At 39.3% G+C, this 23,314-nt stretch overlaps 1 protein-coding gene and 1 long non-coding RNA gene across 3 annotated transcripts in view; one reads left to right on the top strand and one right to left on the bottom strand.

Annotated features, from left to right (window-relative positions):
- LOC133634156 (uncharacterized) overlaps nucleotides 1-23,314 on the bottom strand; it is a 90,519-nt gene that overhangs the window by 54,692 nt on the left and 12,513 nt on the right. The window contains exon 4 of the long non-coding RNA XR_009821889.1: nucleotides 6,787-7,022. This is a non-coding gene — a long non-coding RNA (uncharacterized LOC133634156). The remainder of the gene's footprint in view (nucleotides 1-6,786; nucleotides 7,023-23,314) is intronic.
- Nucleotides 1-23,314, top strand: part of rims1b (regulating synaptic membrane exocytosis 1b) — a 220,202-nt gene that overhangs the window by 194,034 nt on the left and 2,854 nt on the right. For both annotated transcript variants that reach the window (XM_062027187.1, XM_062027188.1), the window contains 4 exons: nucleotides 6,808-7,025; nucleotides 16,441-16,585; nucleotides 19,741-19,853; nucleotides 20,210-20,311. In XM_062027187.1, the coding sequence (XP_061883171.1) occupies nucleotides 6,808-7,025; nucleotides 16,441-16,585; nucleotides 19,741-19,853; nucleotides 20,210-20,311 (578 nt within the window). The remainder of the gene's footprint in view (nucleotides 1-6,807; nucleotides 7,026-16,440; nucleotides 16,586-19,740; nucleotides 19,854-20,209; nucleotides 20,312-23,314) is intronic.

The following is a 23,314-nucleotide window of genomic DNA, read 5'->3' as shown; positions in this document are numbered from 1 at the left end:
TGTGAGTGAAAGGAATCATTTGCAGTGTTTAGCGCTGAGAGACAGTTGTATGTATTATTGTAGCAAAATAATTAGCAAATGTGTATCTCAATCTGTGTGTCTGTAATCAAAGCCGCATGTCCATCCGTATTTCCTCGATTGGCTGTCTTTTTACATGGGACGTTTTGCTACTTTTCCGGCGTTAAAGAGTCATCGCTCAAGAGAAGCGCTGCCATTTGGAAGGGGTTGAGAGTTAAAGCCGCTGTTCCTACACATTGAGAGGAGCCAGATGAGGTGGTTCGGGCATCTGGTCAGGAAGCCCCCGGACGCCTTCACGCGAAGGTGTACTGGGCACGTCGGACCGGTAGGAGACTGTTGTATATCGGTTGGTCGTGCCACTCTCTGAGGACAGAGTGACCGTGTGATGAGTGATGAGTCAAGAAGACGGCAACGAGGAATCGTCGAACAAAAAACGTTATTTGTTTAAGCAAGCCTCAGACTGGAACTGCAGCTCCAGGAGAAAGAGTACGGGCCGGATCTCTCTTCTCCTGTCTTCTCGGACCATTGTCCTTAAATACCTTTTACATGAAGACAGTTACCCTTTGTTGTTCTAGCCTTTGGGCCTGTCAGTCTGGACAACGCCCAGTTTGTTTGTACAAATGCGGACAACACCTGGGCGTTGTCACTTTGCTCAATGAAGTCGGGTGACCTCCAACCCCTGTTTTCTACTCCTACCCGGGGGGGCTCTTACCAGATGCCGTTATTGTGTTTCTGCTTTTTCCTAAAATCCAACTGCTGCTCTCCTTTAAGTTCCCCAATGTCCTTGGGGCAAGAGCCACTACTCTCTGGAGTGCTGTTATGGACTTCTGCACCCGAAGCAATCTAAGGTCATATTTCCTTAATAGGATAATCCTCTAAAGCAGTGTTTTTCAACCACTGTGCCGTGGCACAATAGTGTGCCGTGAGATACAGTCTGGTGTGCCGTGGGAGTTTATGTAATTTCACCTATTTGGGTTAAAAATGTTCCCTGAAAACTAGTAATTATAATCAGCAAATGTGCCGTTGTTGTCTCGAGCTCGGCAGAGTAATATTCGACGACAGCGGGAGGCAGAGTAAAGGTAAAAGGTATCTAATGCTTAAACCAAAAATCTACAAAAAGGTGAGTGCCGCTAAGAAAAGGCATTGAAGCTTAGGGAAGGCTATGCAAAACAAAACTAAAACTGAACTGGCTGCAAAGTAAAAACAGAATGCTGGACTACAGCAAAGACTTACAGCGTGTAGAGCAGACGGCGTCCACAAAGTACATCCGAACATGACATGAAACTGCTACAGGAAAATGCCAACAAAACAGGAAACGTCCCCAAAATAGAAGCGCAAGACAAGAACTGAAACACTACACAGAGGAAGACACCAGAAAACTCCAAATAGGTCACGGTGTGATGTGACAGGTCGTGACAGGACTTTGAGACAAGAGCTATGGTGATGCATGCTTGATTATGGTTTGAATTGATATCCAACAATTGCGAAAACAACTTTTTATTGTCAATATCAGCTGCTGAGTTTTCTGCTGGCGGTGTGCCTCCAGATTTCTTCAATGAAAAAAATGTGCCTTGGTTTAAAAAAGGTTCAAAAACACTGCTCTAAAGGATTCTGTGACCAAATACAAATACATGCTAGCTCACAATCATATAAGAAAATGGTACACGGCATAATTTACCTCAAGACCACAAAGAAGACCGTGGGTTTCACAGTCACCCTGTCGCTAAGGAAGCCCTCCCCCCCGGACGGAGGAAACGCAATCATTTTGGCAGCTATATGTCATAAAATTACTGATAACTTATCTGAGTACAGAAAAATTATAACTACTGCTAAAACGTGAACTTTTATTTAAATACATTTGTAAAGTCCAGTATCATTATTCTTGGCTTTAACACCAACATGAGTGTGAGTGGGTGCAAAGTGCCGACTAGTGGTGAGTATAGGGCAGACCTGGACAAATTAAGGTCCGGGGGGGCCACATGCGGCCTGTTGAGCTTTTCAATCTGGCCCGCCGGACATTCCCAAATAATTTTTTTAGATATTTAAGATGGAATGTGTAGCTGCCATAATGATGTGCAGTGATGTTTTCAAATGACCGTAAGTCTTGAGCTATACAAAGTATTTCAATGGTTGGAAACTGCGCTTTTGCATGATATACTAGTTACTATGGTAATCTAATTAGTTACTATAGTAATCTAAGTCACAGCAGCTCAGACGAGGCACCAAGCAGTGAGGGTGGGGAGCATTTCCACAGTGTTTCCAGAGCGGCCAGCCTGAATTGCGGGTGTCAGAGACAGACGCGGAAGGAGATTTTTGCAACAAAGTTCTAAAGCTTAGTGATGTATCAGATTGTAGGTGGGGTTTTTTTTTACCCTTCGCGTTCATATTTCGCTGTGTTTGTTGTATTTTTGTTGTGTTTCGCTTGATTGTAAAATATGTCACTCGAGAGGGGGTGTGACGTTCATATGTTGTCAATATTCAGTGTTTTATCGTTCATAGTTAAAGGCCTACTGAAATGAATTTTTTTTATTTAAACGGGGATAGCAGATCCATTCTATGTGTCACACTTGATCATTTCGCGATATTGCCATATTTTTGCTGAAAGGATTTAGTAGAGAACATCGACGATAAAGTTTGCAACTTTTGGTCGCTGATAAAAAAGCCTTGCCTGTACCGGAAGTAGCGTGACGTCACAGGTTGAAAGGCTCCTCACATTTTCCCTCATCTGCTCATCAACACCCGTGCTCACCTGCGTTCCAGCGATCGACGGAGCGACGAAGGACTTCACCTGATCATCGATGCGGTCGGCGGCTAGCGTCGGCTAGCGTCGGATAGCGCGTCTGCTATCCAAGTCAAAGTCCTCCTGGTTGTGTTGCTGCAGCCAGCCGCTAATACACCGATCCCACCTACAACTTTCTTCTTTGCAGTCTTCATTGTTAATTAAACAAATTGCAAAAGATTCACCAACACAGATGTCCAGAATACTGTGGAATTTTGAGATGAAAACAGAGCTTTTTGTATTGGATTCAATGGTGTCCGAATACTTCCGTTTCAACGATTGACGTCACGCGCATACGTCATCATACATAGACGTTTTCAACCGGAAGTTTAGCGGGAAATTTAAAATTGCACTTTATAAGTTAACCCGGCCGTATTGGCATGTGTTGCAATGTTAAGATTTCATCATTGATATATAAACTATCAGTCGTGGTCGTTAGTAGTGGCTTTCAGTAGGCCATTAATTTTGTAAATCCCACATTCTTTATTTTCATGTACATTCTGGGTGTTCTCCTTAAGTATGTTTGTAAAAAAAAAACTTAAAATTCCATTCTGTTTTTACAGGCGGTCTGTCATAATGTTTTTAGCATTCAATCAGACATTATTGTGAGATTTTGTATTAGGTGTTCCTAAAAACCAGACACCTTTTTTTCTCAAAATTTGGCCCCCCGAGTCAAAATAATTGTCCAGGCCTGGTATTGGGAAAGGCAAGGTGAAGTTACAGAGACAAGACTTTTTACAACTTCGGATCGCTGCATGGACAGACAACTCTTACACGGCAGGAATGTAGCAAAAGTCACGTGTAAAAACACAGCCAATCGAGGAAATACGGACAGACAACGTAAAAAACAAGGGGGGCACATTGAGATAGAGACAGTTCACAGACAAGAGAATTGGGTTACAGATGCAAAGATTGAAAAAACGCATTTGCAAATTATGTTGCTGCAATAATACTTCCATACAGTTGCACTCCTGGATTATAGAAGTGTGAGAGACAGAAACTAAAAACTAAGCATTGACAATTCTCATTAAAGACTTAATTCTTGTTTTGGCAAATTATGCATCTTTAATCCACGATGATAGTTATTATATCAGAATTTATCAACGGGTTTATGTACAAGGTATATTGTGGTTTTTGTCCCAGTATACACATGGACCTTGTTTTTACCTTTGTGTGTGCATGTTTGTTCCCTGCATGTCTGAGATGCCTCCTTGCATGCATCCTGTGATTCACACCTTTCCTTAACCTCCCTGCATAGGGCAGGAGAGAGCTCCTAAACTAGCATCCTCCATTCTATGAGGTTGACACCGTGTAGATGCCTCTGGGGACAAGTGCAGTGTTGACAGGATGTCCTGCCGAATGCAGCGGCTCATCCAAACCCCTAGGGGGCAGCAACCGTCACTGAATGGCTTCTTTTCATGCCGACCTTTGAGCAGAATTAACTGGAGTGAAGGCATCCTAACTTTTTCATATGTTATATAAACTTAACTTCTAATGGGTTCACTTTTTTATTTTATTTTAGCAGTAGCTGCTTTTTCTACATGTTGGAGCAATAACAACGTTTATCAAGACTTAACCTGTTATATATACATCTAAACGGCAGAAACATGTAGGCCAATTTGAACAATAATAAGTAGTGTACCCTGAATTAATTGATTAATCTTATTCAGCATGTATTTATGAATTATACATTTCTATCACCTTAGTTAATTAATCTTTAATCTACATTTTCTATTATCTTGTAACTTAAACGTGCTTGTTTCCTATACCCATATTTACATAACCTTGTTTTAATGTTATTTTTACACTTTGTATTCTTCTTTTCTTATCCATTTTTTAATATTGAACTCTTCTTTCGTCTGATGGAGGTGAAAATTACAAGCAACCTTTACCTATAAATCTGAAATGAATACATTTTATGCTAATTTCACCCTGCAAAAATATATATATTTGTAAATAAGAATAATTTTTATTAGTAGTATATTATTAATAAAATGTGTATTATTTATTACATTAAAATGAATGTGAAGTTTTTAAACTTTTGACAAAAACTGAAGCCTGTGCCAGCTAACTTAGGGTGAGAGGCAGGGTCAACCCTGAACTGATCACTTGTCAATCACAGGACTGACCAACAAACTGAAAGCAATCTGATGATGAAGTTGTCTGTGTAATTAGTAATTAATGAATTATAATTTTTTAAAAATATATATATATATACATATATATTTTTATTTTATTTTTACTCTGGCCGTGGTTTGAGGACCCTTGGGATCGATTAAAAAAATTATAATTAAAAAATTATTTTTTTTTTTTTACTCTGGACTTCCTTGGGGCCAGATTTTGGACGCTGGCGGGCCATAGTTTGGGGACCCCTGGGATAGATTTTTTTTTTTTAAATTGCACTCCTCCCCGCGACCCCGAAAGGGACAAGCGGTAGAAAATGGATGGATGGATAATTTAAAAAAAATAAAAACATTGTTTGTTTTTTTTTACTCGGGACTTCCCGACGGTTGGATTTTGGATGCTGGCGGGCCGTATATGGCCCGCGGGCCGTAGTTTGGGGACCTCTGGGATAGATTAAAAAAAATAAAAAATATATGTAGAAAATGGACGGATGGATGGATGTATATTTTTTTTACTCAAACTACTTGCGGGCCGGATTTTGGATGCTGGCGGGCCGTATCTGGCCCCGTAGTTTGGGGACCACTGGGATAAATTAAAAAAATTATAATAAAAAATAAATATAAAAAATATATGTGGAAAATGGATGGATGTATATTTTTTTTTACTCAAACTACCTGTGGGCCGGATTTTAGACGTTGGCGGGCCATATTTGGCCCGCAGGCCGTAGTTTGAGGACCCCTGGGATAGATTTAAAAAATTGCACCCCAAGCAGTAGAAAATGGGGTGCAAATTAAGAAAAACATTGTATTTTTTTTTTTTTTACGCAAGACTTCCCGACGGCTGGATTTTGGACGCTGGCGGGCCTATTTGGCCCGCGGGCCGTAGTTTGGGGACCCCTGAGATAGATTTAAAAAATTATAATAAAAAATAAATATAAAAAATATATGTAGAAAATGGACGGATGGATGGATGGATTTTTTTTTTTACTCAAACTACCTGTGGGCCGGATTTTGGACGCTGGCGGGCCGGATTTGGCCCGTGGGCCGTAGTTTGAGGACCTCTGGGATAGATTAAAAAAATGATAATAAAAAAAATATATAAAAAATATATGTAGAAAATGGACGGATGGATTATTTTTTTTACTCAAACTACTTGCGGGCCGGATTTTGGATGCTGGCGGGCCATATCTGGCCCGCGGGCCGTAGTTTTGGGACCACTGGGATAGATGTAAAAAATTATAATAAAAAATAAATATAAAAAATATATGTAGAAAATGGATGGATGGATGGATGTATAATTTTTTTTACTCAAATTACCCGCGGGCCGGATTTTGGACGTTGGCGGGCCGTATTTGGCCCGCAGGCCGTAGTTTGAGGACCCCTGGGATAGATTTAAAAAATTGCACCCCAAGCAGTAGAAAATGGATGGATGAATAATAAAAAAAACAAAAAAACATTGTTTTGTTTTTTTTTTACGCAAGACTTCCCGACGGCTGGATTTTGGACGCTGGCGGGCCGTATTTGATAATAAATAAAAAAAATATATAAAAAATATATGTAGAAAATGGACGGATGGATGGATGTATATTTTTTTTTACTCAAACTACCTGCGGGCCGGATTTTGGATGCTGGCGGGCCGTATTTGGCCCATGGGCCGTAGTTTGAGGACTGCTGGGATAGATTAAAAAAAATTATAGTAAAACATTTTTTAAATATATATAAAAAAAATGTTACCCGGGACTACCCGCGAGCCGGATTTTGGACGCTGGGGGCTGTAGTTTGGGGTCCCCTGAATTAAAAAAATAATGTTTGTCACTAACTAACCTGTCAGGGAAGCGGAGTACACAGATGTTTGCAGTATCTGACCTCAGCGTCTTCTTCCTGCAGTCGGCAGATGCGTGCATCGGCGGGACGCAGCATGCTGAAGAGCTCCAGCGTGAGCGGCGAGATCTACAGCCAGGAGCGCACTGATGGCAGCCAATCAGACACAGCGTTGGGCACAGTGGGCGCAGGCAGCAAGAGGAGACGATCCAGTCTGAGCGCCCGCGTGGTGGCCATTGTTGGCAGCCGCAGGAGTCGCAGCACTTCTCAAATCAGTGGCCCTGGTGAGTTGGAAAAAAATGTTCATTGGGGACCTAACTTTTCTCAAGAATTTGAATATAATCTGCATTTGATGCATTATTTTGAATGACATCTATTATTTTTAGTTAAAGGGTCAACAATATTGTCATTTGTCTACATTCCTAATAGCTTTATTCACTTGTGTTGTTGGAAAGCAAGCTCAAATGCAGTAAATGTTCGCTAGGTTGCTATTATTGTTATTGACATTAACCCTTGACTATCCCCCACCTATGGTGAATGTTGTACAGTCGTGGTCAAAAGTTTACATACACTTGAAAAGGACATAATGTCATGGCTGTCTTGAGTTTCCAATAATTTCTACAAGTCTTATTTTTTTGTGATAGAGGGATTAGAGCACGTACTTGTTGGTCACAAAAAAACATTCATGAAGTTTGGTTCTTTTATGAATTTATTATGGGTCTACTGAAAATGTGAGCAAATCTGCTGGGTCAAAAGTATACATACAGCAGTGTTAATATTTGGTTACATGTCCCTTGGCAAGTATTGTGGCCAAACAGCTCAATTTTTGTTTCATCTGACCACAGAACTTGTGATGTCAGATGAAACAATAATTGGCCACAATACCCAGCAATATGTTTGGAGGAAAAAAGGTGAGGCCTTTCATCCCAGGAACACCATTCCTACCGTCAAGCATGGTGGTGATAGTATTATGCTCTGGGCCTGTTTTGCTGCCAATGGAACTGGTGCTTTACAGAGAGTAAATGGGACATTACCTCCAAATTCTTCAGGACAACCTAAAATCAGTTTGTGGTACTGTATGTGCATCAGACACATAAGGGGTGGTATTTGCTTGGCACAACATAATGCATTACATGTAATGATTTTCTACTTTGTTTATTAACATGGTAGTAGGCTATATGATTTATGCGTAACGTGGGTTGGCTCATAGAATCGCACTCTGCAGTGAAAGATGGTGATGTGCGTACATGGAATAGAATGCAGTGCGTCAGGTTGGATGCAACATGGGGTTCTGCTGGACGAAATGTGGCGGTCATTTTACTGTTGGCCTTTGCTTGCCATTAAACTGCTCGCTAGTGTTACCATATCTGTGCAGAAATATGGGGAAATAACTAGAAATGTGCGCTACATTCGCTAACCGTGTTACAAAAAAGATCAATTAGAATAATACATAATGTTGGATATAGAGAACATACAAACCGTTTATTTATTGAGTCAAAAATATTAAAGTTTGGTGATTTGGTAAAATTGCAAACAGCTAAAATTATGTACAAAGCAAACTACAACCTGCTACCAAAGAATGTACAACTATTCTTTCTAACTAAAGAGGAGAAATATAACCTTAGAGGAAAATATAATTTAAAACATTTGTATGCACGTACAACACTTAAAACCTTTAGCATATCAGTATGTGGAATTAAATGATGGAATGGATTAAGTAATGAAGTTAAACGTTGTACTGATATGATCCAATTTAAGAGGTTGTTCAAAATAATAGTGCTTACTAGAAGAAGAATTATGACAAATACTTTCAACCTTATTGAAAATAAGATATTCTTCATCTCAGTATATTAATAATGACTGAATTAATTAATTACATATTACAAAACTGTTGTGTATACTAATTCACAGATGTTATTTTATTATAAAAAGGTCAGTAAATGATTCTATATATTTGTAAACGCTCTGAAGTGGGAAAAGGGGTAGGATTATATAAGCTTTGCTTCTTCCTACTCCTTTTCGGACATGATGTAAAGTGAAATGATATGAAACTGTTTGATGTGTTATACTGTAATTCATGTTTGAAATAAACTGAAGAAAGAAAGAAAGAAAGTAGGCCTATGCGATATATAATATATTATATTTTATTATGTATAATTATTTCGATGGTGGTCCGTGCGGTCAAACTAGATATTTTAGTAGGGTAATGCCAACAATCTGTCCCGACTCCCGACGAAAATATTGCTGCGAAACTTTACAAATACATTTGGCGAATCGACATCTGTAAAATGTGGCATAATTACTTAGTAAACCATCTTGCAAGAAGCATAAAGAAGAGAAACTCGTCGATTGCCATTTGAAGTCCCTTGAAGTAGGATTCGGATTGGCAACCTTAGTCATGGAGAGTGGGAGGGGACTACAGAATGTTGACCGTGATTGCAGTACCATTTCTGGCCACATTACTACATATGGCACCTTTAATTGACGTTCTGTAACCCGTATGATAACCAAGCTGTTATTGTGAGAGCAAACACTGAGGAACTATTTTTCTAGCGTAGTAACACATTCGCCTTGGGACGGCATGCTACGGCTTTAGCTGTAAGCGAGCTACGGCAAAAGGTAAGCTGAGTTTGTACTGACTGAAAAACATGAACTATCATATTACAGTATCTGTTAAGTATTAGTCCACATTTCATGTTTTGTTTGGACAACAGCTCGCTCGAGAGCTTATGTACCGAACTGTAATTGCAAGATGATGTGCTGCATGTATCATGATCAATATTACATTGACTTACTCAATGGACAGTTGTCCGGTTGGTCCAGCTGGTTGGGGGCGTTTCCTCTTGAGTTTTGGTATGCACGCCATTTATTTTGGCATAGCTTGGCTCAAAGTTCCACATTTGCAGCGTCAAGTTACGCCGACCTCATTCTCTTGGCTTCTTCGTGCTGGCTTCTGTAAGCAGCAGTTCATCCTCGGTATATTCAGGTTCAAAAAGATAACATTGTGAATCCTCGTTTGGCCAAAAATAGTCGTCTTTGTTGTTTGTGACTAAGTCTGCCATGATTAGAACACACTCGCATTTGTTTCCGGAAGTAGGAACACACATTTGTTGTTGGATGTCTGAAGTGCGTTGCTATGGAAACGGAATTAAATGTGCTGAGGAGAAAATTTCCGGTATTGCTTAAAATGACCTAAATACGGTAAATATTGCACATATTACATGTTTTTATAAACGTGTCTGTTACTATATTGTATATACTCATAGCACGTTTATAAAATGTTGATGAAGGGTTTTGAAGTTGTTTTAGAAGGTTTTGAAAGCTACAATAGTGACTCCCATTAGCCGCATCATGCAAGCATTTTTAATCATCCTTAAACACCCCCACCCCACCCTCCAAGAAAATAAGGTATCTGTGTTCTTGTCTCCCATCATGATTGTTAAGGATAAGCAAAATTACCCCAAAAAGTGCAGTTTCCCTTTAAAAGTAAGTCATATATATATATATATATATATATATATATATATATATATATATATATATATATATATATATATATATATATATATATATATATATATATATATGTGTATATATATATATATATATGTGTATATATATATATATATATATATATATATATATATATATATATATATATATATATATATATATATATATATATATATATATATATATATATATATATATATATATATTCACTTTCAACGCTTAAATCTCCAGATCAACTTCAGGTCTATCAATTGAAAATGAATTTGTTAGTTTTGTTTTTTGTGTTCCCTGCCATTTTTTGTGTGTGGCAAAAACACAAACTATGTAACAATATTTTTGTTACCACATCCACACAACTCTTACGTCACTACCAATTCACCAACATCGTTTTTATTTCATACAGGTTTTAAAGCAACTATGCGTCTAATGTGTCTATATGGTACCCTGGCGGTAACTAGTGCATGGTGGGTCAAATTACACCCCTGATAGGATTTGCACGTATTTCAATGGGAAATGCTTGGATTCATTTGGTTTTCATGGAAAAAGCGTGACAAAATAACAGATTTATAATGGCCATTATACAGGGAGTCAATGGGAGACAAAAGGGTCCCGGGGAACTCCAATATATACTCAGCTTGTGCTAAAAATAACTCAGCAAAAATTTTGAGATGAACTCCTTTGCAACTCCTGTGGCCATATGTAGTCCCGATAACCTTTAAAATGAACATTCTGTTGCATGAGGTCATCTTCAAAAGGAATAAAAAGACCTACAAAGGTGCTAGGTTTCCCCAAGGGTCCAACAGCATTCCACCAAATAAATGCAATTTGTGTCCCCAGGAAATAAAATATACAAATGCACGATAAAATGAACTGTAAAATCTTCTTTATCAAGAAAAGTGTCCTGGATCCTTGATCTGATTGGATATTTCAATAAATATATACAGTACAGGCCAAAAGTTTGGACACACCTTCTCATTTCAATGTGTTTTCTTTATTTTCATGACTGTAGATTGTCACTGAAGGCATCAAAACTATGACACCTATGAAGTGAAAACCATCACAGGTGACTACCTCTTGAAGCTCATTAAGAGAATGCCAAGAGTGTGCAAAGCAGTAATCAGAGCAAAGGGTGGCTATTTTGAAGAAACTAGAATATAAAACACGTTTTCAGTTATTTCACCTTTTTTTGTTAAGTACATAACTCCACATGTGTTCATTCATAGTTTTGATGCCTTCAGTGACCATCTACAATTAGAGATGTCCGATAATTGTCCAACTCTTAATCACCGATTCCGATATCAACCGATACCGATATATACAGTCGTGGAATTAACACATTATTATGCCTAATTTTGTTGTGATGCCCCGCTGGATGCATTAAACAATGTAACAAGGTTTTCCAAAATAAATCAAATCAAGTTATGGAAAAAAATGCCAACATGGCACTGCCATATTTATTATTGAAGTCACAAAGTGCATTATTTTTTTTAACATGCCTCAAAACAGCAGCTTGGAATTTGGGACATGCTTTCTCTGAGAGAGCATGAGGAGGTTGAGGTGGGCGGGTTTTAGGGTAGCGAGGGGTGTATATTGTAGCGTCCCGGAAGGGGTTCTGGGTATTTGTTCTGTTGTGTTTATGTTGTGTTACGGTGCGGATGTTCTCCCGAAATGTGTTTGTCATTCTTGTTTGGTGTGGGTTCACAGTGTGGCGCATATTTGTAACAGTGTTAAAATTGTTTATACGGACACCCTCAGTGTGACCTGTATGGCTGTTGACCAAGTATGATTTGCATTCACTTCTGTGTGTGAAAAGCCGTAGATATTATGTGATTGGGCCGGCACACAAAGGCAGTGCCTTTAAGGTTTATTGGCGCTCTGTACTTCTCCCTACGTCCGTGTACACAGCGGCGTTTTAAAAAGTCCTAAATTTTACTTTTTGAAACCGATACCGATAATTTCCGATATTACATTTTAAAGCATTTATCAGATGATAATATCGGCAGTCTGATATTATCGGACATCTCTATCTACAATGTAAATAGTCATGAAAATAAAGAAAATGCATTGAATGAAAGGTGTGTCTAAACTTTTGGCCTGTACTGTACTTTAAGAATGCATTTAAAGGCCTACTGAAAGCCACTACTACCGACCACGCAGTCTGATAGTTTATATATCAATGATGAAACCTTAACATTGCAACACATGCCAATACGGCCGGGTTAACTTATAAAGTGCAATTTTAAATTTCCCGCTAAACTTCCGGTTGGAAACGTCTATGTATGATGACGTATGCGCGTGACGTCACGACGGCAACGGAAGTATTCTTACCCAATGTGTCACCATACAAACTGCTCTGTTTTCATCGAACAATTCCACAGTATTCTGGACATCTGTGTTGGTGAATCTTTTGCAATTTGTTTAATGGACAATGGAGACTGCAAATAAGAAAGTTGTAGGTGCGATCGGTGTATTAGCGGCGGACTACAGCAACACAATCAGGAGGTTGTGTTGTGTTTGAGCAGGATAGCAGACGCGCTACCGTGAGTACAGCTTTGGCTTCCAAACATTTGGTCGCTTGCCCGTACGTGCGTGTCGATATGTGCATGTCACGTACGTAACTTTGGGGAAATATATGTTTCTTGCCGACTCTGATGGCGGCCGGGGTGTCATCGAAAGCCGCCACTCCGTAGTTAGCTTCAATTGTTAAGCTTCGCCAGGCTGGAAATTATTAACCGTGTATTTACATGTTCATGGTTTAATAGTATTGTTGATCTTCTGTCTATCCTTCCAGTCAGGGATTTTTTAAATTTTGTTTCTATCTGCATTTGAGCCCGATGCTGTCACGTTACCCCCGTAGCTAAAGTGCGTCAACGATGTATTGTCGTGGAGATAAAAGTCACTGTGAATGTCCATTTCGCGTTCTCGACTCTCATTTTCAAGAGGATATAGTATCCGAGGTGGTTTGAAATACAAATCCGTGATCCACAATAGAAAAAGGAGAGTGTGTGGAATCCAATGAGACCTTGTACCTAAGTTACGGTCAGAGCGAAAAAAGATACACCCTGCACTGCCTCTCTAACGTTCCTCATCCACGAATCTTTCATCCTCGCTCAAATTAATGGGGTAATCGTCGCTTTCTCGGTCCGAATCTCTCTCGCTCCATTGTAAACAACGGGGAATTGTGAGTAGTCCTTCCTCCTGTGACGTCACGCTACTTTCGGTATAGGCAAGGCTTTTTTTTATCAGCGACCAAAAGTTGCCAACTTTATCGTCGTTGTTCTATACTAAATCCTTTCAGCAAAAATATGGCAATATCGCGAAATGATCAAGTATGACACATAGAATGGATCTGCTATCCCCGTTTAAATACAAAAAATGCATTTCAGTAGGCCTTTAAACTGCCTTGAACAATGGTTCAGATACATTTATTTGAGTATTCATTTTTATTTTGACAAAAAAAAAAAGGTTTGAAAAGTATGATAATATGATATTGGTTGCAATATTGGATAATATAATAGTTTAAAAAGGTAAGCAATTTCATGACAATTTCATATATTTTTTATTGTCAAAAATGGACAAAACTAATACATTTAGTAAGAAAATATAGGGTACTTTAGTGATGCATGTTATTGCCAGGTGTTCACGGGCCATATAAAATCATGTAGCGGGCCAAATCTGGCCCCCAGGCCTTGAGTTTGACACCTGTGATGTAGACAGAGTCGCCCCCATACAGAATCATATTTCTGGAGATAACGTAAGCACATAATATGGGTTTAACTATACTGTATTCTTCAAAATATAGCAACTCATACTCTTATTTCAAATGAGAAAATATATTTTTGGTTTATTGTAGTCTCGGCTGATGCATTTGAATGAATCCAAATTCCAAATCCTGCATAATTCTTCCACTTTCAAACACAACAAGCATTAATTCCGTGTCACAGAGTTGAAATGCGTGCCCCCATTAGGACGCTGATGCACAATAAAAATGATTTGTCCAGAGGAGCAGCCTGTACCAGCAAAACTGCAAATGTGCCTTGTGTTCATTAATACCCTCATCCGAGCTGCCCTCCGTAAGACAAACAACCAAATGATATGTTTCGGAACTTTATGGGAACACGGTAGGCTGCTGAGAGCGCCTCAGAGAACAGCTCCCACTCCCACTTAATAGACTTTGTTCTCATTCAGACTCTCCGAGTCTCCTTTCTTAGGAAACAACATAAAAAAGCTATTTGACAACATTGGGCCTGGAGGGGTGTGTCAGTAGAGATGCTGGGAGATGTAGTTCAGTTAGAAAACCATCATGGATGAGCACAAAAGCAGGTACGGGGCATTAGAATTGAAGTCCATAACTGTGTTTTGCTTTTTCTGTTTTTGGAGCACTTGCACCAACATACTGAATCACTGGGCGTACAAAACTCAGTCAGATGCCACACGCGGTTTTTTTTAACTTGTTTTTGTACTCAACAATACCCTGTTTACTATTGACTACTCAATAGAGTCATACCAAAGACTATAAAAATGGGACCCATTACGTCCCTACTTTGAGACACTTGTGATTTAGGGCTATATAAATAAACATTGATTGATTGATTGATACTTGGCAGTCTGCATCAAGGGTTGGAATTGGGGGTTGAATCACCAAAAATGATTCCCGGGCGTGGCCACCGCTGCTGCTCACTGCTCCCCTCACCTCCCAGGGGGTGAACAAGGGGATGGGTCAAATGCAGAGGACAAGTTTCAGCACACCTAGTCTGTGTGTGACAATCATTGGTACTTTACTTTAACTTTAAATGACAGCAAAAAACTAAAATATGGGTGTATCAATCAATCAAAGTTGATTTATATAGCCCTTAATCACAAGTGTCTCAAAGGGCTGCACAAGCCACAATGACATCCTCAGGCTCAGATCCCACATCAGGGCAAGAAAAAACTCAACCCAATGGGCGAACGGTGCAATGGACGTCGCGTGGACTAATAGTGTGAGAGTCCAGAGTCCAGTCCATAGTGGGGCCAGCAGATAACCTCTCCACACAGGAGAGGAGGGCAGAGCAGAAAAGAGACGGCAGATCAACTGGTCTAAAAGGGGGGTCTATTTAAAGGCTATCGTATACAATTGAGTATATCGGCCGATAAACGCTTTAAAATGTAATATCGGAAATTATCGGTATCTGTTTCAAAATTATCGGTATCGGTTTCAAAAAGTACAATTCATGACTTTCTAAAACGCCGCTGTGTACACGGACATAGGGAGAAGTACAGAGCGCCAATAAACCTTAAAGGCACAGCCTTTGCGTGCCGGCCCAATCACATAATATCTACGGCTTTTCACACACACACACAAGTGAATGCCATACATACTTGGTCAACAGCCATACAGGTCACACTGAGGGTGACCGTATAAACAACTTTAACACTGTTACAAATATGCGCCACACTGTGAACCCACACCAAACAAGAATGACAAACACATTTCGGGAGAACAACCGCACCGTAACACAACATAAACACAACAGAACAAATACCCAAAACCCCTTGCAGCACTAACTCATCCAGGACGCTACAATATACACCCCCCCCCCCCAACCACGCCCACCTCAACCTCCTCATGCTCTCTCAGGGAGAGCATGTCCCAAATTCCAAGCTGCTGTTTTGAGGCATGTTAAAAAAATGATGCACTTTGTGACTTCAATAATAAATATGGCAGTGCCATGTTGGCATAACTTGAGTTGATTTATTTTGGAAAACCTTGTTACATTGTTTAATACATCCAACGGGGCATCACAACAAAATTAGGCATAATAATGTGTTAATTCCACGACTGTATATATCAGTATCGGTTGGTAATTAAGAGTTGGACAATATAGGAATATCGGATATCGGCAAAAAAGCCATTATCGAACATCTCTACAAATGAGTTTTAAGATGGGACTTAAATGCTTCTACTGAGGTAGCATCTCTAACTAATACCGGGAGGGCATTCCAGAGTACTGGAGCCCGAATAGAAAAACGCTCTATAGCCCGCAGACTTTTTTGGGGCTCTGGGAATCACTATCTTTGGCAATGCATCAAACAACACATCATTTTACATGTTTAGGATATGTTTTAAGTTTGAGGCAAGTTGATGAAATGTTTAAAAAGAAAATAATTCACCTTTTTTTGGTAACATTGTGACTTTGCTTGCAGAAGCCAAGACTAAAAAAGAGAAAGGCATACCCATCCAGAGGAGCACGGAGACTGGGATGGCGGTGGAGCTGACCAGGAACATGAGCAGGCAGCCCAGCAGGGAGTCCAACAATGGCAGCATGAACAGCTACAACTCTGAGGGGAAGTCAGTAACTTTTCTTATCGTCACTATCCCACTTTTTGTAAATGAGTATAAGTTCACTTGCAACATTGCATCAGAGAAAAACATAAAGTCATACATAACTAGATGAGGCAATTCCTCGAGGAATTGCGTGTGAATGCTCCAATGCTGAAGTTAAACTGAAATCCTGGAATTTTTTTTAAATTGTTGAAGTAGAGCACACAATTCCCAGACAGGCTGAATATTTTGAAGTTGGAACAGTTTGAATCAGATGAAAAATGTGGGAGTTGTGGAACTTTGAAGAATGTCCCATTGATTTTAATGGGAATTTCCAAAAAATTTGGGAATTTCAGGAAAAGCGGGAATTCTTTTGATAATGGTAAATGGTCTGAATGAGTTGAAATGGTTAGTGTTGGAATTTTTCAAATCGGTGGAGAATTGTTGAAGTAGTAACATGTTGAATTGGGAAATGGTATTAAGGAATTTCGGGAAAACCGGGAATTTTTCCAGTTCGAAAAACTACTTCATTTTTTGTCCTGATTAAGAGGAATGTTTAGACAGTGGAACGGTTGAAGTGGGTTGAAAAATGTGGAAGGAGTAGTCGCCAGAATAAAGGGTGGAAATAGGGCTTTGGAAAACCAGGAATTCTGGAAAATCCTGGAATTTTTTTGAACTTGGAAGAAGAGCAGTTTGAATTTCCAGGATGGTGAAATGTGTTGAAGGTGGAATGGTTTGAATCGGTTGAAAAATGTGGAAATGGTGGAAGTTTGAAAAATGGCCAATTCATTTTGAATGGGAAACATGTCCCGGAAAACCTGGAATTCTGGGAAATCTGGGAATTTTTGGAATTTGTCTAGGGAATGCCCGCGATTCCCGAATAGGCTGAACAGTTTGAAGTTGGAACGGTTTGAATCGGGTAAAAAATGTGGAAGGTAGAGCGCGCCAAAATCTGGAGAAGAAGTTGAATAATAAATATATTAATTTTGGTGTAGAAAACCATGTGTAATTGTATGAATTACACTTGCCCTTCGTTCCTGATGTGCTGATCCATCGGCCAATTTTTGTGAAAAAGTATATAATTAATTACCAATTAATGCTTATCACAAAAGCAGATCCACTTTGTATATTTGTGGTCCCCCCGGCTGACAAAGGCAGCTAGCAGCTAACGATGTATGTCCATGCACAGTCTGGAGCCACTCCCCTTAGTTTTATTTGCCTCTATTGTGGCAAATAAAATACAATTATTATTTCCTATTATCACTGGAGGACGGGGCTAAACATGTTACACATCAAGTGAAAGAAAGCGCAGGAACAGACAATAAGGCATGCTAATTGCTCAACTCGCTGCTAAGATTTCTTGAAACAACACAAAAAAAAGTGCTTAAAAAACTTTAGGAAGTGTAGATGGAACTGCATTGCAGCAGAAAGTAAGCAGAGACAGTATGAAATTAACAAGTAGATTAATGGGAGTTTAGAGAGAGGATAATATAACAACTACTGTTGGTGTGTAGCGGCTAAGAGTACACCACACATTGAGAATAACGGATCAATGCATTAATTGGTGGTGTCGATACCATGGGTAGTATTATTATATAATTGATTCTAAAGTGTTTAAATCGCTATTTTTAAATTAAAAGGCATTGAAATGGCATCGACCCTGAAGGAAACGTCTTCCCTGTGCTCCTCGACTACGGTCTGCACCGGACCGAACAGCAGGACAGGTGTAACTCACTACTTTTATAACTCATTGTGCAGATCTGAATGCTTATTATTTAAATGTTTACCTAAGTTTGAAGCAAAGGTGGTAATAATAATCGCCACATTTGGCGAGGCGTGTTCTAAAGCAGCTGTTGTGAGGTTAGCGTATGGGTGTGGGTGCTCCTTTAAGAATGGCAGTGTGTGGGGTGAGCGCTGTGATGAAGTGAGTGGGCAAGTTAGGAGAGCCAGCGCCAGCACGTTTAAAAACGTTCCTGAATTACATTCTGACAATAAAATTGATAAAATAAAAATATTTGTGCCCAAATATTGGTGTCGTTTCTATATAACAACTACTGTTGGTGTGTAGTGGCTAAGAATACACCACACATTGCGAGTTAACGGATCAATGCATTAATTGGTGGTGTCGATACCATGGGTAGTATCATTATATAATTAATTTTAAAGTGTTTAGATCGCTATTTTTAAATTAAAAGGCATTGAAATGGCATCGAACCTGAAGGAAACGTCTTCCCTGTGCTCCTCGTCTACGGTCTGCACCGGACTGAACAGCAGGACAGGTGTAACTTACTACTTTTATAACTCATTGTGCAGATCTGAATGCTTATTATTTAAATGTTTACCTAAGTTTGAAGCAAAGGTGGTAATACTAATCGCCACATTGGGCGAGGCGTGTTCTAAAGCAGCTGTTGTGAGGTTAGCGTATGGGTGTGTGTGCTCCTTTAAGAATGGCAGTGTGTGGGGTGAGCGCTGTGATGAAGTGAGTGGGCAAGTTAGGAGAGGCAGCGCCAGCACGTTTAAAAATGTTCCTGAATTACATTCTGACAATAATAATAATAATAATAAAAATATTTGTGCCCAAATATCGGTGTCTTTTCTTAAGATAATTTGAATAATGCAAGCCAGTGACCTGCGATTAATCATAATTAATCCAAATTCTGAAAATGTGATGAATCTGATTAAAAAGATGGCTGCATTTGGGCTTGGGGTTGGGTTAGGAGCAGCATCTCATTTGAAATGAGCTCATTATTCTCCCATGTCCCATGGAAAAATAAAAAGTTGCGCAATCACTGTATTACACAGACAAATATGTCGCTTGCTGTCTACTCTGACCTCTCCGGTCCATCACTCAGAGACGTCCGCGTGCAACATAAACAACAATAACAGTTCCTATCGTTACAGGGCAGAAAAGCAGGCAGAAGGAGACACCGCATTAGTCCACTCTCCTAAATGCTCAACACTATTATAACATTAATTCATAAAAGTTGTTTGTAGTACAGTCTATTGTTTTTCAAACAATATTTCTTATCTAAAAGTTTGTTTATTTAAAACGGCATGGTGGATGTTAAAAGTGTAGTGTTTGTGTGGGGGCCAAGCACAGATTGAATTGATTTGAAGGATGAACAGTATCAGTATGTCCTGTCCAACTTAACATGAGTTTGGTGTTTGTGTGCCTCTTCCAGTTTGATCTTCCCGGGGGTTAATCTGGGAGCCAGCAGTCAGCTCAGTGACTTCCTGGATGGCCTGGGTCCAGCTCAATTAGTAGGCCGACAAACACTGGCTACACCTGCCATAGGTATGTTGTCACCTCTTTGAATCAATGCCAATGACTTTCATTTCATGTATTTCTCAATTACTTTCACAAAATTTAAACTGCAGAGAATCATCTCGATTTTAATCATTTAGTTATCATTTATTGTAGTCTTTGATTACATTTGGTGATGTTCCTGGAGTTTCCGTATCCTGTTCCAGAAACACTTTGGATTTATGAAAGTGTTAACTTTTTTTAGGCTTTACAGACTACTTTTTCATTGCCTCTGGTGCAAAAGTAAAACTGTTGAATGGTCATGATTGAAATGCAAACAATGTTTTATTTTTGGTCGTATAGATAATTCATTATATACTGTAACTATTATCCTTCTTGTTTTTCAGGGGACATTCAGATAGGTATGATGGAGAAAAAGGGTCAGCTGGAGGTAGAAGTTATCAGAGCGCGAGGACTTGTACAAAAGCCAGGATCTAAATCTCTCCCAGGTAATGACAACATTTTTATTATAATTAATAATTGCCTTTATCATTACATTTTTTTCCCACATTTTAAACACCAAAACCCCAAGTCAGTCAGCTTGTATAGGCTGTGGCCCTTATAGGACAAGCAATAAATAATGAATGAAATAATTAATTAACATAATAAACAATGTACTTGGTGCCTGAGATTATTTTTGACAGTAGTACAAAAATGTTAATCGTGTGGACTGCATATTGAAAGAACTGTTGCAGATATCCTAAACTGCTTCCTAAGCTATGTTGTGGTGCCCTTGAACAAGACAAAAAGAACCGACAAGTCGAAAGAAGTGCTCTGACTTTTTTCCTAGTTTTCACACGTGTTGCTTTTCGCAGAATTTGTGGTGCACAACCTTCTGTTCCTACGCCCAATTAGGTAAAAGACATTAAAACCACACCTGTAAGGTTTCTGAAATGCTAAATGAGGGCCAGACAGCATTGTGCCCCCGGACAACGAGTCAATTGAAACAGAAAGGCGTTACAGTTTTTGTTAGTAATCCGTTCATAAGACTGAAGTGTACAGAAACCAAAGCAACTTTCCCTATAATATCAATGTCAATCTAATGAGTCCGTTTCAGACACCTAGAACTATTAACACAAACATGGCCGTAACTACCATTGAGGACACTGAGGTCATGTCCTCTGTATTTTTTTAAATTGACAAAAGGAAGATGATATAACTGACTGACTGCAAATGTACTATGTGTAGCACATCGTGTGTGGCAATATCCGTCGTATATATATTCGTATCTGTGTTAATAGAACCCACTTGTAGCTGGGACGCGTTGTCTTCAATCTCCTTTCCGATGAGTTCAATTTTCTTATTAAAGAAATTCATAAAGTCTTCAGTCGAGTGGGTGGAGCTACTGTGAGGAGTCCTTTGTTGGATTAGCGGTGCTACTGTATTGAACAAATATTTAGAATTGTTTTTATTGAGGTGTATGATATTGGAGTAGTAATTCGCTTTAGCTAAGGTAAGCATGCCATTTGCGTTCCAGCTTTTCTACATGATAGTTTAAGAGCTCTAGTTTATTCTGTAACTTAGTGGTACGCATTTTAGGGGCATTTTTTAGCTTTAGCGGTGCTATACTTTCAAAAAATTCATCAAATTCAACCAGTAGCTTGTGGATGGCTACCAAACGCACCTTATTGCAGTGAAACCCGCCAAGGGACATGAAACCAAATATTAACATTGCTGTATGTATACTTTTGACCCAGCAGATTTGGTCACATTTTCATTAGACCCATAATAAATTCATAAAAGAACCAAACTTCATGAATGTTTTTTGTGACCAACAAGTATGTGCTCCAATAACTCTATCACAAAAAAATAGAGAGTTGTAGAAATTATTGGAAACTCAAGACAGCCATGACATTATGTTCTTTACAAGTGTATGTAAACTTTTGACCACGACTGTATATAATGGAAGCATTCAGTCTCACTCAGTCACAAAGAAGCATCAGCAGGAAAACCATGCTGTTTAAAATGCATTGTTGCCCCCCTCCGAATTCCGACACGATAGCCTACGCAATAAAAGTGAAAAACAGCAAGTGTTTATCTTGATTATGTGTTTACTCTGTAATCAAATACAAGCCACCATGAAAGATAAAGTATTAAAGGCCTACTGAAACCCACTACTACCGACCACGCAGTCTGATAGTTTATATATCAATGATGAAATCTTAACATTATAACACATGCCAATACGGCCGGGTTAACTTATAAAGTGACATTTTAAATTTGCCGCTAAACTTCCGGTTCGAAACGCCTCTGAGGATGACGTATGCGTGTGACGTAGCCCGGCGAACACGGGTATGCCTTCCACATTGAAGCCGATACGAAAAAGCTCTGTTTTCATTTCATAATTCCACAGTATTCTGGACATCTGTGTTCGTGAATCTGTTTCAATTATGTTCATTGCATTATGGAGAAGGAAGCCGAGCAAGCAAAGAAGAAAGTTGTCGGTGCGAAATGGACGTATTTTTCGAACGTAGTCAGCCACAACAGTACACAGCCGGCGCTTCTTTGTTTACATTCCCGAAAGATGCAGTCAAGATGGAAGAACTCGGATAACAGAGACTCTAACCAGGAGGACTTTTGATTTGGATACACAGACGCCTGTAGAGAACTGGGACAACACAGACTCTTACCAGGATTACTTTGATTTGGATGACAAAGACGCAGACGTGCTACTGTGAGTATGCAGCTTTGGCTTTTTTTTGCGTATGTACGTAACTTTTTTAAAATATATAAGCTTTATGAACCTTGGGTTAGGTGAACGGTCTTTTGGGCTGAGTGATTGTGTGTGTTGATCATGTGTTTGAATTGTATTGGCGTGTTCTATGGAGCTAGGAGCTAGCAGAGGAGCTAGGAGCTAGCATAACACGTACCGTACCGTACGTGCGCGTCACGTACGTAACTTTTTAAAAATATATAAGCTTTATGAACCTTGGGTTAGGTGAACGGTCTTTTGGGCTGAGTGATTGTGTGTGTTGATCAGGTGTTTGAATTGTATTGGCGTGTTCTATGGAGCTAGGAGCTAGCAGAGGAGCTAGGAGCTAGCATAACAAACACGCAGGTGTTATTATGCAGGATTAATTTGTGGCATATTAAATATAAGCCTGGTTGTGTTGTGGCTAATAGAGTATATATATGTCTTGTGTTTATTTACTGTTGTAGTCATTCCCAGCTGAATATCAGGTACCGTGAGTATGCAGCCTTGGCTGCTAAACATTCGATAACTTGACCGTATGTGCGCGTCACGTACGTAACTTTTTAAAAATATATAAGCTTTATGAACCTTGGGTTAGGTAAACGGTCTTTTGGGCTGAGTGATTGTGTGTGTTGATCAGGTGTTTGAATTGTATTGGCGTGTTCTATGGAGCTAGGAGCTAGCAGAGGAGCTAGGAGCTAGCATAACAAACACGCAGGTGTTTTTATGCAGGATTAATTTGTGGCATATTAAATATAAG

Source organism: Entelurus aequoreus, linkage group LG18, assembly GCF_033978785.1.
Source record: "Entelurus aequoreus isolate RoL-2023_Sb linkage group LG18, RoL_Eaeq_v1.1, whole genome shotgun sequence".
NCBI lineage: Eukaryota > Metazoa > Chordata > Actinopteri > Syngnathiformes > Syngnathidae > Entelurus > Entelurus aequoreus.
Note: the sequence above shows the minus strand (reverse complement) of the source record. Positions and strands in the feature narration are given on the sequence as shown.